The following is a 15,626-nucleotide window of genomic DNA, read 5'->3' as shown; positions in this document are numbered from 1 at the left end:
TATGGCTCAGAATGTTGGACAATATCTAGTAACATGAGGAAACGAATTGAAGCAGCAGAGATGTGGTTCTTGAGGGGGATGCAAAGAATATCGTGGACGAAACGAATATCTAACGAGGATGTCATGAACAGAGCAAACACAAAAAGAGAAATAATGAATGAGATCATGAAAAGGCAATGTAACTTCATTGGACATGTGATTAGGAAAGAGGAGTCAGAATGCATGGTAATTATGGGAAAGATTGAAGGAAAGAAAGCAAGAGGAAGGCAAAGACAAATGATGATGGAGACAGCAGCCAGAGAACTGGAAATGAATACCAATGAACTGATCCACTTGACCTGAAACAGGAGTGTGTGGACCATGGCAGTCAAAGCTCAAACTGGGCACGGCTCCCGATGATGATGATGAACCCGCAAGGCAACAGGCCCCAAAGGAGTACCTCGTCGGGCTCTGAAAACCTGTGCCAACCAACTGGCGGGTGTGTTCAAAGACATTTTCAATCTCCTTGTTACAATCAGAAGTTCCCAGCTGGTTCAGAAGGACACAATTATACCAACGTCCAGGAACAGCAGGGTAAGCTGCCGTAATGACTCTTGCCCAGTAGCTCTCACATCTACAGTGATGGGAGTGTTTTGAGAGGTTGGTCATGGCTAGAATCAACACCTGTCTCAGCAAGGACCTGGACTCACTGCAATTTGCCCGTTGCCACAATAGGTCAACGGCAGGTGTGACTTCATTGGCTCTTCACACGGTCTTGGAACACCTGGACAATACAAATACCTATTCGGGATGCTGTTTGTTAACTACAGTTCAGCGTTTAACACAATTGTTCCTACAGTTCTGATCAAAAAGCTCCGGAACCTGGGCCTCTGTACCTCACTCTGCAATTGGATCCTCAACTTCCTAACCGGAATACCACAATCTGTGCGGATTGGAAATAACATTTCAACCTTGCCAATAAGCAACAATGGCACATCCCGGATGTGCTTAGCCCAGCACTGTACTGTCTACGTGGCTAGGCATAGCTCAAATCATCGTCGTTTGAACCCTTAGTGCCTTGGTGGCACATGGGGCCTCGCATAGCTCAAATGTCATCTATAAATTTGCTGATGATAGAATCATTGTTGGTAGAATCTCAGATGGTGACGAAAGGGTGTACGGGAGTGAGATATACCAGCTAGTTGAGTGGTGTCGCAGTAACAACCTTGCACTAATTGTCAGTAATGAGTTTCAAGGAGCTGATTGTGGACTTCAGAAAGGGTAAGGTGAGGGAACACACAGCAGTCCTCATAGAGGGATCAGAAATGGAGAGCGTGAGCAATTTCAAGTTCCTGGGTGTCAATATCTCTGAGGATCTAGGAGTTTGAGGAAATTTAGTATGTCACCAGAAACACTCGCAAATTTCTACAGAAGTACTGTGGAGAACATTCTGACAGACTGCATCACTGTCTGATATGGGGTGAGGGGTGGGCTTCTGCATGGGATCGAACTAAGCTGCAGAGACTTGTAAACTTAACCCCATTGTGGGCACCAGCCTCCGCAGTATTGAGGACGTCTTCAAGGAGCGATGTTCCAAAAAGATGGTGTCCATCATTAGGGACCCCCATCATCCAGGTCATGCGCTCTCTCACTGTTACTGTCAGGAGGGAGTTATAAAAGCCTGAAGGCACACACTCAATGCTTCAGAAACAGCTCCTTCCCTTCTGCCATCCGTTTTCTGAATGTTCAATTAACACATGAACACTACCTCTCTGCTTTTTTTTATTTCTATTTTTGCAGTACTTATTTAAGTAAGTGTGTGTGTGTGTGTACACGTACGTATGTACACGTACGTATGTACTCACTGACTCTAACCTGTAGGTCTTTGTCTTTGGAAGGTGGGAGGAAACTGGAGCATCCGGAGGAAACCCACTGGTTGTGGGGAAAACATGCAAACTCCTTACGGGCAGTGAGGCAGTGGTAGGAATTGAACCCCAATCTTACAGCGGGCACTGTAAAGGGTTATGCTAACCGCTACACTACCGTTACCATGATGTCTTAACAGAATGTGTTCGTTACCCGAGGAGGTTGGAGTTAGAAATAAAAGCATGCTGAAGTACTCAGAAAGATGAGCAGTTTCTGTGATGGGAGAATTGGAATCGGAGTCAGAATCTGCACGCACACAGTCGCCACTGCCCACACCAACCTGGCATCATAACATGAATGAACTGTTCAGGTTGGATGATCTTCCATCAGACCTTGTGATAACACAAGTTTTGGCTGGGTTGAGTTTTCTCCACCTTGGCAATTTACTTGTAGGTGTTTCGTCACCACGTGAGGGACATTGTCAGTGCGCTGATGAAGGCCAAGCATCCGGAGGCCACGTTGATGAAGTCTCCTCACATGGTGATAAAACATTTGCAAGTAAATTGCCGAGATCAGAGAACAACTGAACCCAACCATCAACTACCTGAGCCACACATCTTCCGAATTATTTCCAAAACAACTTCTGCGGCTGAAAGAAATGATAAGAAGGGAAGGATTGATGCAAAGTGGTAGATGGAAGGAAGGAGAAATGAAGTAAAAGGGATGAAGGAGGTGTTAGTACCGAGTGGTTATCTGAAGTAATCAAAGAAATGTGTTGTGCTGGAAGTATAAAAAATGAAAAAGTTAAAAATGTTAATTATTTTCTAGACTGGAGTGTCCTGATGAACGGTCTTGGCCGAAAACATTGACTCTATTCCTTTCCATAAACGCTGCCTGACCTGCTGAGTTCCTTCACCATTTTGTGCGTGTTGCTCTGAATTACCTTCAAGCTGGATGATATTAAAGTTTGATTTTAATGGCAGTAATTGAGTGTAGCAAAGAGCTCTTATTCAGTTAGTCATGCCTTAATGAGGTTCAGATAGGCGAGATTGTTGTGAATCCTGCATCTGTAGTTGCTGTTGGTCATATAGAAGTTAAAGTCCACCTGTTGCACATAAGCTGCTGATACCAATTTCCTGGTACAAATGGCTGTCTGGTGTAACCACAGGTGGTGTATCTTTAGGGATTTGATATATTTCTTCTCCTCAAGCTGATGTATTTTCTCTGCCTGTGACACTTTTGTTACAGCTTTGTTTGGGAAACAACTGAGAATTTACAGACTTCACCCAACAGTGGACGGCTTCTTGCTGTCAGTAACCACAATGATTTGGGGATCTACGAGTTCCGAGTCCAGGACGGCATCTGCGACGTTACCAACACTCACAGCTGTAGTGAAGAGGCACTCAAGAAGCTATTTGAAAACAAAAACCTCAGTAAGTAATGTTGCTGTGTTTGTTAAAGAAATCCTCATAGATCAAAAAAGTGGCAGCGTGATGTGATAGATAGGACCATTCGGTTTTCCGGTTGTAGAAGGGTAGATGACCGGAGACCTGTAGACAAGACATCTCCATTGCGCGTCTGTCAAGCAGTCCTGTAGGTCCTGTGGGAGAAGGAGTTGTATGTAGTTCCCTGAAGAGATTGTCAAAAGTCATTTAGCAGAATGCCTCCTTACTAGACCTAACAAGCACCAAGATGTTGCTGGCTGGCTCTTGAGATGGGCCTTCCCAGTCAGATTCTTCATGCACGTTTAGGGTCTCAATCCCATTGCTACACTTGAGACATCTACAGTGTGGATGAGATGATTGCCCAGTTCCTCGTCTCGAGATGGCTGCATTCTGGATGAAATGTTTGTCCATTTTCTCATCTTAAGATGTCTGTAGTGTGAAGGAGATGATGGTCCAATTCCTCATCTCGAGTTGTTTGCAGTGTGGGTGAGATAATATGCATGAGGTGATTGTCCTGATCTTGAGATGGCTGCATCGTGGGTAAGGTAAGGTAATGCCCAATTCCTTCTGGGTTGTGTATTTGCCCAGAATGTCTAGAAAGCGATAAAGCTGTCTTTGCCAAGTGTTACCCTGTGTTGCAGAGAACACTATGATCTCCGGGTTGTTCTCAGGCATGCACACTGAAACTGATCTTAGCTGCTGCTGGAAGATCATCCATTTTGTGACAGAATGTATAAAACTTATCGATCTCTCAGTGTGAGATGTCAGGAAGTGAATGCTGCTGACCAGCCCGTTCCAACATGCAGCTTTCCTCCAGATGCTCTGGTTTCCTCCCACATTCCATTGTAACCATTTAACCAACGAACCTGAATGTTGTTGGAACGTGGGAGAAAACCAGAGCACCTGGAGGAAACCCAGGTGGTCACTAGGAGAACGCAGAAACTTCTTATAGGCAGCTGTGGGAATTGAACCCAAGATATTAGTGATGTAACAGTACTATGCTACCACTATGCCCCATCTAAGAGTATCATAAATGCCCCTACCTGTCTCCACCACCATCCCTGGTAGGGAACTCCACACACCCACCACTCTCTGTTTAAAAAGAAGAGATAGTTAAATTTCTTTCAGTTAGTCCTGACGAAGGGTCTCGGCCCGAAACATCGATTGTGCTTCTTCCCCTGGATGCTGTCTGGCCTGCTGCGTTCCACCAGCATCTTGTGTGTGTTGCTTGAATTTCCAGCATCTTCAGATTTCCTCATGTTTGCGTTTTTAAGTGTATTTTGAAGTTTAGTAAGAATATGCTCAGAGCAGTGCTGGGACAATGCTGTAAAATGTATTTGCAGTTGGTTTAGAAATCTGATTTCATGCTCTTTGCTTCATTAGTATTATGCAGCACACAGAGCATTCTTCATTTATTCATTTATCAAGGCTGCCTTGTAAATGATTGTTCAGGGATTTCTGCATTGGGGTATTATGAGACTGTTTTATCCTCAATAGCTATTCACTTGCATTAGCTTGATGGTACTGCACTGAGTGCAGAGTTCGGGAGTAGGTTAGAAATTAACACAACACATCACATGATTTTTCTAAAAATCTATGTTTCCAGATCATCCCATTCTACTCTGCTTGTCTCCCTACAGGTGGTTAATTTCAAAATTCAGCCCTGTCAATCCTGATTGCAGCCCCTATAAAGAAAACCTAACCATCCCTTTCATAGCAGAAACTGGCCCTTCGGCCCACCTAGTCTGTGCTGAACTGTTATTCTACTCCTATCTCTGCTCACAAGTGGTTAATTCCAAAGGTCAATCCTGTTAGTCCTTGTTGCAGAAATCCTAACCATCCATTTCTTACTGAGTCATAGAGCACTACAGTGCAGAAACAGGCCCTTCAGCCCATCTAGTCTGTGCCAAATTATTGTGCTCTATCTCTATGCCAAAGTGGTTAATTCCGAATATCAATCTTCATTGTGGCAAGTCTAACCATCTTTTCGTAGACAGCCACAGAGCACTACAGCGTAGAAACAGGCCCTTCAGCCCATCTAATCGGTGCCAAACTTGTTTTTCTGCCGAATACCATCTAGCTGCATCTGGACCATGGCTCTCCGTACCCCTGCTATCCGTGTATTCATCCAAACTTCTCTTAACTATTGCAATCAAACCCACATCCACCCACCTGAATAAGATCAAAGCTGTGCTTTAAAATAAAATTGTACATGGGATGTGGTGTGGCTAGTAACAGTGGTGTTTATTGGCCATTTTAAATTAATTACCCTTGGGAAGCTGGTGATAAGTCTGCTAGTGGGGAAGACAATTCCTTGGTCAGGCTAAAAGATGGGGGGGGGAGGGGAAGAATAATTTTTTAAAAATTGTACCATGTAGTACTCTTTTTTTTAATATATGTGTCTTGTACTTCGTAGCTCTGACTAAAAGAAGGCAATGGTAAACCATTTCTGTAGAAAAATTTGCCAAGAACAATCACGGTCATAACAGATGATTGCCCACATCTTATGATATGGCACATAATGATGATGTCATATGACACAGCACATGATGATGATGATAACCATGGGCTGCCAGAAAAACAACTAATTTCATGACATCTGTCCGTGGTAATCAACCTAATTCTGATCAGGCTCTTTGTTTTCTCTCAGTATTTTTCAAACAGTAGCTGCTATATTATTGAGCATTTCTAAATGGTTTTAAGACTTCTCTGCTTTTGATTGAAGAAGTCAAACTGCCTAAATTAGATGAGGTACTTGCTAATTCTTCTGAAGTTAGGCAATTAACGAGCAAGTTGTTTTCCTTTTCCAGGTTTACCATCATCTTTTACTCTGAAGATTTTGTCATTTAAAAGCAGCACATCCTTCATGTTGCTTGACAATTGCACACTGCTTCACCTGTCTTGGTTGGAAGGTGCATCTGAAGCAGATATTTTAGATGCTTTTAAACTTTGTCTGCCTCCTGAAGTTCCAGAGAGGATAACGGATTGCCAGATTTGCCAAGAAATGCTTTTTCTACTGGACACTGCAGGCTGCATTTGTATCCTTTGTGGTTCTGAACACCTTAATACAAGTTACTGTCACCACTCATCAGGCCAGTAGTGTTATACTGTTTACTTTTTTTAACTTGTGTGGTAAGTGCATCTTATGCTAAACAATCAATCTTAATCTTCTGGAATATATTTTATTATTTGTAGTAATATCACTTTAAGTGTTATCTGTACTGTGCACCTTGGTCCGGAGGAACATTGTTTCGTTTGGCAGTATACATGTACATGGCTGAATGACAATGAATTTGAATGTGAACATAGAGATAGAGCACACTTGTGGCTGTAGATTTATCACAGGGCTTGGATCACATTATATCAGGAGTTCCCAACCTGGGGTCCACAGATCCCTTGTTTAATGGTATTGGTCCACGGCATGAAAAGTTTGGGAACCCTTGCATTGGATGGACATAGAGAAGTTGTTAAAGGTGTTTTTGGGTGGGGTTCAGTGATGATGTTTATTAAACTTAACATGGTGATTTTTTAAAAAAAGTACCCAAAAAGTAACATACATTTTGCAATTTACTCATTGATGGTAGTGCTTCGCTTTATTTACTCTCACTAGCTCCCAATGAATTAATATTTGTGTGATGGGTTCAAAACAAGCTGGTTTAGTGTGCATACTGTTATAATGACACAACCAGTGAACCATTCCTGTTTATTTTCTGAACATTCAGGTGTAATGCTTCTTGATTATTCTTGCCTTTGTGATTGAATGCATTTTAAAAAAAAAATCAATATTTTTAAAATTAAAGCTGTAATTTCATTTGCTAAAGGAAATTCTAATGGCATAGCTTTCAAGACCAACATATTTAAAAATGTTTTATTTACTAAGAGGTACAACATGGGATAGGTCCTTCTGGGCCTTTGAGCCGCACCACCCAGAAACCCCCACCAACCCCATTTTAACCCTAACCTAATCATGGGACAATTTAGAATGACCAATTAATCTACTCGGTACATCTTTGGATTGTGGGAGGAAAGCAGTGCACCCGGAGAAAACCCACACATTCCATGGGGAGGATGTTCAGAGACTCATTACAGAGGATGCTGGGATTGAACTCCAAACTCCGATGCCCCAAGCTGTAATGGCATTGCACTAACAAGAGTTAACCCATCATGGTATGATTGTGATGCTGTATTTATCTGTATGTACACTAATTTTCAAAGATGTATGTTGATTGTTGGTTTAAAATAACCATTCTCTGACTTCAGTGTGTTTCTTTTTCTTCATTGCTCTATGGTAGTCCATAAGACGAAATTGGGCTACTTGGCCTATCGAGTCTATTCTGCCATTCCATCATGGCCAATTTATTTTCCCTCTCAACCCCGGTCTCCTACCTTTTCGTAACCTGGGCAGAGTTTCAGGTTTGCTCATCTTTGCCTATCAATAGTCTTGCCATTCTCCCATTTTCCATCCAATCACATTTTACTCGGCAATGATAGGATGAGGAGCTAATTACCTACAGTACTATGCCATGTAAAGTTTTTTTTGGAGGAACTGGACCTAAAATAGATATTAAAATGAACATTTGTGGGAATGATGAGCTAACTGATGATGAAGGACTGTGCAATAAACACAAAAGTGCAACTGTGAAGTGGAAGGAAAGAGAAGCAGGAAAAGTTATTTCTTTGATTTATTTTTATTTGTTTGTTCACTCGGCTTCACTTGCCCCATCACTGAACTCTTCCCACAACCTGTGGACTCACTTTCAAGGACTCTTCATCTCATGTTCTCAATACTTATTACTTATTTTTATTATTTTTATGTATTTTTGTATTTCCTCAGTTTATTGTCTTTTGCACCTGCCATCTGATGTCACCCTGTTTCCTAAGTAGCAAAAGTTCTGTACTTGTTTTATAACCTCCCCGTTTATTCTCAGCCTGCAGATAGGATTCTCCTTTTTGGATAGAACCATACATTCTGTCTTTTTGCAATTGATAGATAGACCCATTTTTGCACTTTCTTCAACAATTTTATCAATTAAGTTTTGTAGTTCTTCCTCCATACTTGCAATTAACACAGTGTCATCTGCATATCTGAAATTATGGATGTTTTCACCGTCAACTTTGATTCCCAAGATATCTCTTATTTTTTGTAATATTGTTTCACTACACATTAAATAAATCAGGGGAGAAAACACACCCTTGTCTTAATGCCTCGTTTGAATTTCGTAAACTGACTCACTTCTCCATCTATTCTTACAGCGGCAGTTTGTTCCCAGCACAGATTTCTGATTAGGCAGAGGGCTTTCAAATCTAGATCTAGAGTTTTCTGTAATATTTCAAATAATTATTGTGCTTCACTTTATCAAATGCTTTTGTGTAGTCGATAGAACAAGCAAACAAAGAAGAATAGGGATGGCAAAAGACACCTTTACGAGAATGAAGAGTATACTGACCAATACAAAACTAAGCATGACAACCCGCCTCAGTACTGAAATGTTACATTTATCCAGTTATGTTATGTGGCTTGGATAAAGTGCGGAACATGCCTTCCTGCCCAACAAACTGTGTCGCCCAGCAACTCACCTATTTAACCCTAACCTGACCTGTGAGTTCCTCCAGCTCATTTGTGTGGTATAAAATTCCTTAATATAATGCTCTTTATAAGATATTTGTGATACCATGGATGGCAAGCAGCTTGGGAATGTTGATCTTGCGCTGTGCCAGGTAGGAGTATCTGAAGAGGATGACAATCCCCGTGGCTTAACCCACCTGCGCAGACTTGGTTTATCGCCTGACCTGGATGTTGCTGTCGCTGTAAACAGCCTCAACTGTGCTATTTGCATCAACTTGAATAGTTTTTTCAGGTAAAGTCATTCTGTATGTTTTTATTATAAAGGTAGAAATGATCAAGATTTCCAGTAATGTTAGTCAAATTGCTTCACTGAAGTATAGCATGTGAGAAATGCACTCAGGGGCCACTTTATTTGGTACCTCCTGTACCTAATATAGTGGCCATTGAGTGTATGTTTATGGTTTTCCACTGTTGTAGCCAGAACTTCAGTGTTGTGCATTCAGAGATGCTCTTCTACTCACCACTGTTGTAACGGGTGGTTATTTGAGTTACTGTCGCCTTCCCGTCAGCTTGAACCAGTCTGGCCGTTCTCCTCTGACCTCGCTCATTAACAAGGCATTTTTGCCCACAGAACTGCTGCTCACTAGATTTTTTTTTTGTTCTTCACACCATTCTCTGTAAACTCTAGAGACTATTGATTGTGAAAATGCTTGCAGATTCTGAGAAACTTAAAACCACCGCATCTGGCACCAACAAAGACACTCAAATCACTTTTCTTCCCCATTCTGACGTTTGGTCTTTTATGCATTGAGTTGCTGCCACATGACTGGCTGACTAGATATTTGCATTTATGAGCCCATGTATCTGATAAAGAGCCACCGAGTCTATATTACAAGAGAAATAATTTAAATCCTGTCCTCTGAAAATGCTGTTCTTGAAGTAGTGAACCAGGATTCCTTTCACACTGACCTATTTGTGCCCCATATCATATGCTATGTTCTTTTTTTCTCATCTGGAGTGAAGTGTTGATTTTACCCGAAAAACTTGACACCTCTGTCATGTGCGTTATATTTTGAGTGGAATACTGACCATTATCTTTAAACTGGGAATTCCTGCTAATTTAGCCAAATCCATTGTAAGCTTGGTGGGCCAATTGGTCTCCCACGTTGTAAGGAAAAATGGAACAAGTGTGTTTGTTGTGTACAATACATTGTGGCTCTTCTTTACCTGGTGATAATTAGGAGGAGTCACATGCTGAACATTTAATATGGAAAATAATGATATCCACTAAGAATTCTTGCCAGAGTCGAGTTTATTGTCATATACGTAAGTACATATATGTGCAGGTATAATGAAAAACTTACTTGCAGCAGCATCACGGGCATATCAAATGAGTTGCAGCTTAAATTATACATGCCTCTCTCTGGGTTCCCACCTCCTTCCCTTTCTCTCCTGTCGTATCAGATTCCTTTTCCACCTCCTATCACCTCTCAATTTCTTACTTCATCCCCCTTTCCCTACCTGCCTGGCTTCACCTATCATCTTCTTCTTGTCTTCCTTCCCTCCCCACACCACCTTATTCTGACTTCTTGTCTGTGGATAGTAGGGATGGGGAGGGCTATGGTCCCAGTGCAGGTCGATGGGAGTAGGCAGTTCAAATGGTTCAGCACAGACTAGATAGGCCAAAGGATCTGTTTCTGTACTGCACTTTTCTATGACTATGAGATTAAATTTAAGGATAAAGATTAGCTTTATTTGTTACAACAAATAGTGAAATGAGTTGTTTGCATCAATGACCAACACATCTGAGGATGTACTGGGATTGACCTTAACTACTATATCTGTGGACCTTGGACTGTGGGAAGAAACTGGAACACTTGGAGGAAACCCATGCAGTCATGTGGAGAACGTACAAAATCCTTACAGACAGTGGTAGAACTGAACCTCGATTGGTGATCGCTGGCACTGTAAAGCAATTGCACTAACCACTGTGCTACCGTGCTACACTAATTTGTCATGGAACAAGTTCCAATATCCTCAGTTTCCTCACCAGTTAGCAATTCCAATCATTCGTGGTTTATATATTGGTTATTATATATTGTGTTGGCGCGTGGCCAAGTGTGAAGGTCGTTAGTTCGAGCCTTGGCTGAGGCAGCGTGTTGTGTCCTTGAGCAAGGCACTTAACCACACGTTGCTCTGCGACGACACTGGTGCCAAGCTGTATGGGTCCTAGTGCCCTTCCCTTGGACAACATCAGTGGCGTGGAGAGGGGAGACTTGCAGCATGGGCAACTGCTGGTCTTCCATACAACCTTGCCCAGGCCTGCGCCCTGGAAACCTTCCAAGGCGCAGATCCATGGTCTCACGAGACTAACGGATGCCTATTTATTGGTTATTATAGCATCCTTATGCATGACCATTATGCATGATCATTTCAAGGCCATACTGACTGAGGGCAGTGTTGAAAGTCCACTGGTAATTAAAAGGACTGTTTCTTTTTTTAATTTTATTTTTATTTGGATAGGGTATTCACAAGTAATACACAAACTTTTTTTTATGTATATAACCTTTTCCATTTTTTATGTGAGTAAATCTATATTAATTTATACATTCACAAGTGCACATTGGGATAATATAGAAAATAATCGGGCACTCAAATAGATGTTTATGTGCAATTGTAATCCCACTCTATTAAACTAAATAATGATAATAGTTGTTATAAAAATATTAATAATAGTGGTTGAATACTAATTTCCATGTATCTCTTCTGGTCCATTTCTTTCTGGTCCAAAATTTCCCCCAGATCTTTTCTTTACTTGTGTTAATTCCATATTTTCCAAAAAAAAAAGAACAGTAAACATTTGAGCCAAGGGTGCTTACGTTAACACTATTACTATGTTGGTGAGACAAACAGTATAAACCATTCGGAGAGTCATCTAAATTCTGCTCGCTCTGGGGTTATAAATTCAACCCATTTATTCCAAATTTGATAAAAATTTTTTCCTTTTGAATTCTCAGAGAGTAGGTCATCTTTTCCACTTTAAGTATTTCCAAAATGATTTCATGTCTATCTTCTAATGTAGGTGATGTTGGATTTAACCACTTTCTGGTGATTGATTTCTTACTTGCCGCTAAAAGGGCCTGCAGCAGCTTTATATCTTCCTTCTTTTCCAAAAACAACACATGCCCCAAATGGAGAGTTTCAAGGTTCAGAGGTATCTGAGTCTTAAATACCCTAACTAATGTTCTGTGAATACCTTCCCAATATAAACTTAATTTAGGGCAATCCCAAAAAATATGGAAATGATTTGCCTCCTTGGAGCCACACCTTCTCCAACACGCCATGTTTATGTCTTAATATTTTTCCTGGTATGGGGTTAAAAGGACTGTTTCAACATCTCTTCTGCTTTTGTGGAGCTTTGATAAAATCCAAGATTGATTTAATATGTGAAATCTCAGGTTGTATTATTCTTCTTGCAGGGAACATCCTGATTGCCTGCAGCGTGCCAGTAAAGGTTATAATGATGAATCTTTGAGAGCACCCGCTGGCATTGATGAGGATGACCTTGCAAGTTCTCTATATAGTGATAAAGTGCTCAATTTCCCATTTCAAACAGATAGGTAAGGCTCGAAGCTATCAAATTTAATGACAGTTTAAATAAATATATTTAAAGTGAAATGAATTACATTTATTATTAACGCATATATTGAAATAATTGACCAAAAATCCAAAGGGAAAATTGGAATTTTTTGTACTGACCTTAATAACTTGGAAAGTTTTGCTTGAAAGCCAGGAGGAAACATTTTCATTTGGAACTTTGAAAAGAAATTGGATTAAAACTTGGAACAGAAAAAATTACAGGGCTACAAGCAAGGTGCTGGAGAATAGAGTGACTGGTAATCTTCTTCAAGTGGCTAGAATATACACTTAGGACTGAATGGCCTTACATTTATAATATCCTATCTCAATATTTAGCTGGTGCATTTTGTACACAGTTGTTCCAGATGTGTCTAATCTTTTGATCTACTAAGTGTACTGGGGAATAAAGTAAACAAAATTTTATTCAATACCACATCTGAAACTCATCAACACATACCAGTACAAGCATATGTACAGTACATTAAGTATTTTACTGACTTAAATTCCGGTTAAAATCTGCTCAAATCACTGATCCCTTTAACGTCCGCGGCTGTGCAATAACAGAAATGCTCCCAAACACATACCCTTTGTTGCCGCGCAGCAGGAATTTTCTTCTATATAACGTAAATATAACTTTGAAATCTATGTTAATGTGTCGGTGCTGTGCAATTGCTCAGCAAAAGAGGTGACAGACGCTTCTTCCGTCCGATAGCCTACAGGGCACCCTTGGGCAAGGTGTAGTACCTGTTTAGCCTCTCAATCAGGGTCACGTGAAGTCATGGTTTGCAGGTGGTAGATGGTTTTACAAGCAGATTCTACAATTGGAATTTATGGTTGTAAAACTAAAAACGCTGGGCAGATGAATCTGCTGATCAATGGCTAGGGTTACCCATCCAGTATGGACACTGCCACTGAAGAAGGCAATGGGAAACCACTTCAGTATTCCTCCCTTGTATAATCATGAACTCAATAATGTTAATATAATTGTGAAATCACCTGTAATTAATCGTGTTGCTAAATACAGACCAACACAGACACAAGACTTTCCAGGAGCAGATCCATGGTCTTGCGAGACTAACGGATGCCACTAAAATATAATCATAAATTTTCTAAATAATAAGCATACCACAACCTTTGAAATGTTTAGAGCTTCAGTGTATTTACATTGTGACAATAAACACAGAATGGAAGTCATTGTTAATAAACCGCTGGCCCGTTGAATGGCAATACTGCCTAAGTTTAAAAGTTTACAAAACATGAAAGATTTTCTTTGTACTATATTTCATTCTACCCTTCAATTCATAAATAAAATCAGAAGTATGTGATTTTTCAATTTTCATTCTAAATATAGTATGCATATTACTATTAAAAAATCATTTAAAGTGCTGCAAAGTTTTCAGGCCATGTATAAATTTCCTGCTCAGAACAATGGTTAGTCTGCACAGCTGTTTTTAAAAAAAAAATTAATTATTAGAGGGAACATTGGCTCAAATCCTGCTCCTCTCGCCCAGCCTTGGCCCCAGAGAAAGACTGTTTAGTTTTGTTTCTAGGAAGAGGTACAGTCAACGTTTTGGGCCGAGACCCTTTGTCAGGACTAACTGAAGAGCTAGTAAGAGATTTGAAAGTAGGAGGGGGAGGGGGAGATCCAAAACCTCCCCCTCCCACTTTCAAATCTCTTACTGGCTCTTCTTCAGTTAAGCCTGACGAAGGGTCTCGGCCTGAAACATCAACTGTTCCTCTTCCTAGAGATGCTGCCTGGCCTGCTGCGTTCACCAGCAACTTTTATGTGTGTTGCTTGAAATTCCAGCATCTGCAGATTTCCTCGTGTTTAGTTTTGTTTGGTTGTGTATAGTTGAATTTGAAGTTTATTATTGCATTTTTATTGTGAAGTTTATTGTTTTGAAGCATATTATTACGTTTATGTTTCATAAAGGTCCTGGACTGCCCAGTTGAGAGCTTTCTACAACAAGACAAAAGTATCACCAGAAGAAAAATTCCTGACGAAGTCTTTCACTCCCTGGTATCATTATCTCTCCAGTTGTAAATCAAATGCTACACCCTGTCATACCAGTTCTCGGCAATCAAACACTTTTGGACACGAGGAGGGTCTAAACAGTCAAGAAAGTAAATGGTTCAGAATCTTTCAGCTACAGGGGCTGAAGGAATCCATGAGTATAGAGACGGTGTCAGTTTCTGGATTCAGTGTTCTATTCATCCTAGTTGCTGCTGACTGTGAAGCAATGACTATCGCATTCTGGGACTTGGAAACTGAAGGAGTGACGTACCATCACATTGACGGCCATTCCTTACCCGTAGAAGGAGGTGGCAAAGATGAATTATGCCTGTTTCTCACAGGTAAGCGTTTGATACTTTAACTAAATATGCATTTGTTTTAATCGCTTCTATCTGGTACATCTCCAATAATTCAGTGTTTTCAGTTTCTTCCTTACTGGCAAAACCAGAATCAGGTTTAAAAGACTGAAGAAAGATAAGGAGTTTTACTTGTCACATGTACTTCAAAACGTACTGTACAGCAAAGTGCGTAGTCTGCGTCAAATCAAATCTCCAAGAATTGCACTGGGGCAACACACTGGTGTCACCGCGCTCCTGGCACCATATAGCATCCCCACAACTCACTACTCTCACTGTACATGTTTGGAATGCAAGAGGACACTGGATACATCACTAAACAATTCCTGTTAAATGAGTGTTTTAAGTTTCTTCTTTACAGGGAGAATCAGAATCAGGTTTATTGTCATTGACATATGTTGTGAAATTTGTTTTTTGTTACATGAACAGTACAGTGCAAGACATAAAATATTAAGAAAAGTTACAATAAGAAATATTTTTAAAAAGTATGTAAGTGAGTTAGTGTTAGTGGACAGTACAGAAATCTGATGGCGGAAGGCAATAAACTGTTCCTATAACATTGAATGTGAATTCTCAGGCTTCTGTGCCTCCACCCTGATGGTAGTAATGAAAAGAAGGCATGTCCTGGGTGGTGAGGGCCCCTCATGGTGGCAGAACACAGCAACCATTCCATATCAGCAATGGTGTATTGACCACTTTGAGAAAAATGAGGTTTGTGCTGCTTTATTCCCCAGCAGTGTGGCCTGGTATGAGGGTGGCCT

The 15,626-nt window shown here is 40.7% G+C and overlaps 1 protein-coding gene across 1 annotated transcript in view; it reads left to right on the top strand.

Moving 5' to 3' along the window:
* spg11 (SPG11 vesicle trafficking associated, spatacsin) overlaps positions 1-15,626 on the top strand; it is a 205,971-nt gene that overhangs the window by 4,964 nt on the left and 185,381 nt on the right. The window contains exons 2-6 of the mRNA XM_072278002.1: positions 3,094-3,278; positions 6,101-6,328; positions 8,950-9,148; positions 12,336-12,476; positions 14,429-14,850. Coding sequence (XP_072134103.1) covers positions 3,094-3,278; positions 6,101-6,328; positions 8,950-9,148; positions 12,336-12,476; positions 14,429-14,850 — 1,175 coding nt within the window. The remainder of the gene's footprint in view (positions 1-3,093; positions 3,279-6,100; positions 6,329-8,949; positions 9,149-12,335; positions 12,477-14,428; positions 14,851-15,626) is intronic.

This window comes from Mobula birostris, chromosome 14 (genome assembly GCF_030028105.1).
Source record: "Mobula birostris isolate sMobBir1 chromosome 14, sMobBir1.hap1, whole genome shotgun sequence".
Classification (NCBI taxonomy): domain Eukaryota; kingdom Metazoa; phylum Chordata; class Chondrichthyes; order Myliobatiformes; family Myliobatidae; genus Mobula; species Mobula birostris.
This window is presented reverse-complemented; position numbering and strand designations above follow the sequence as displayed.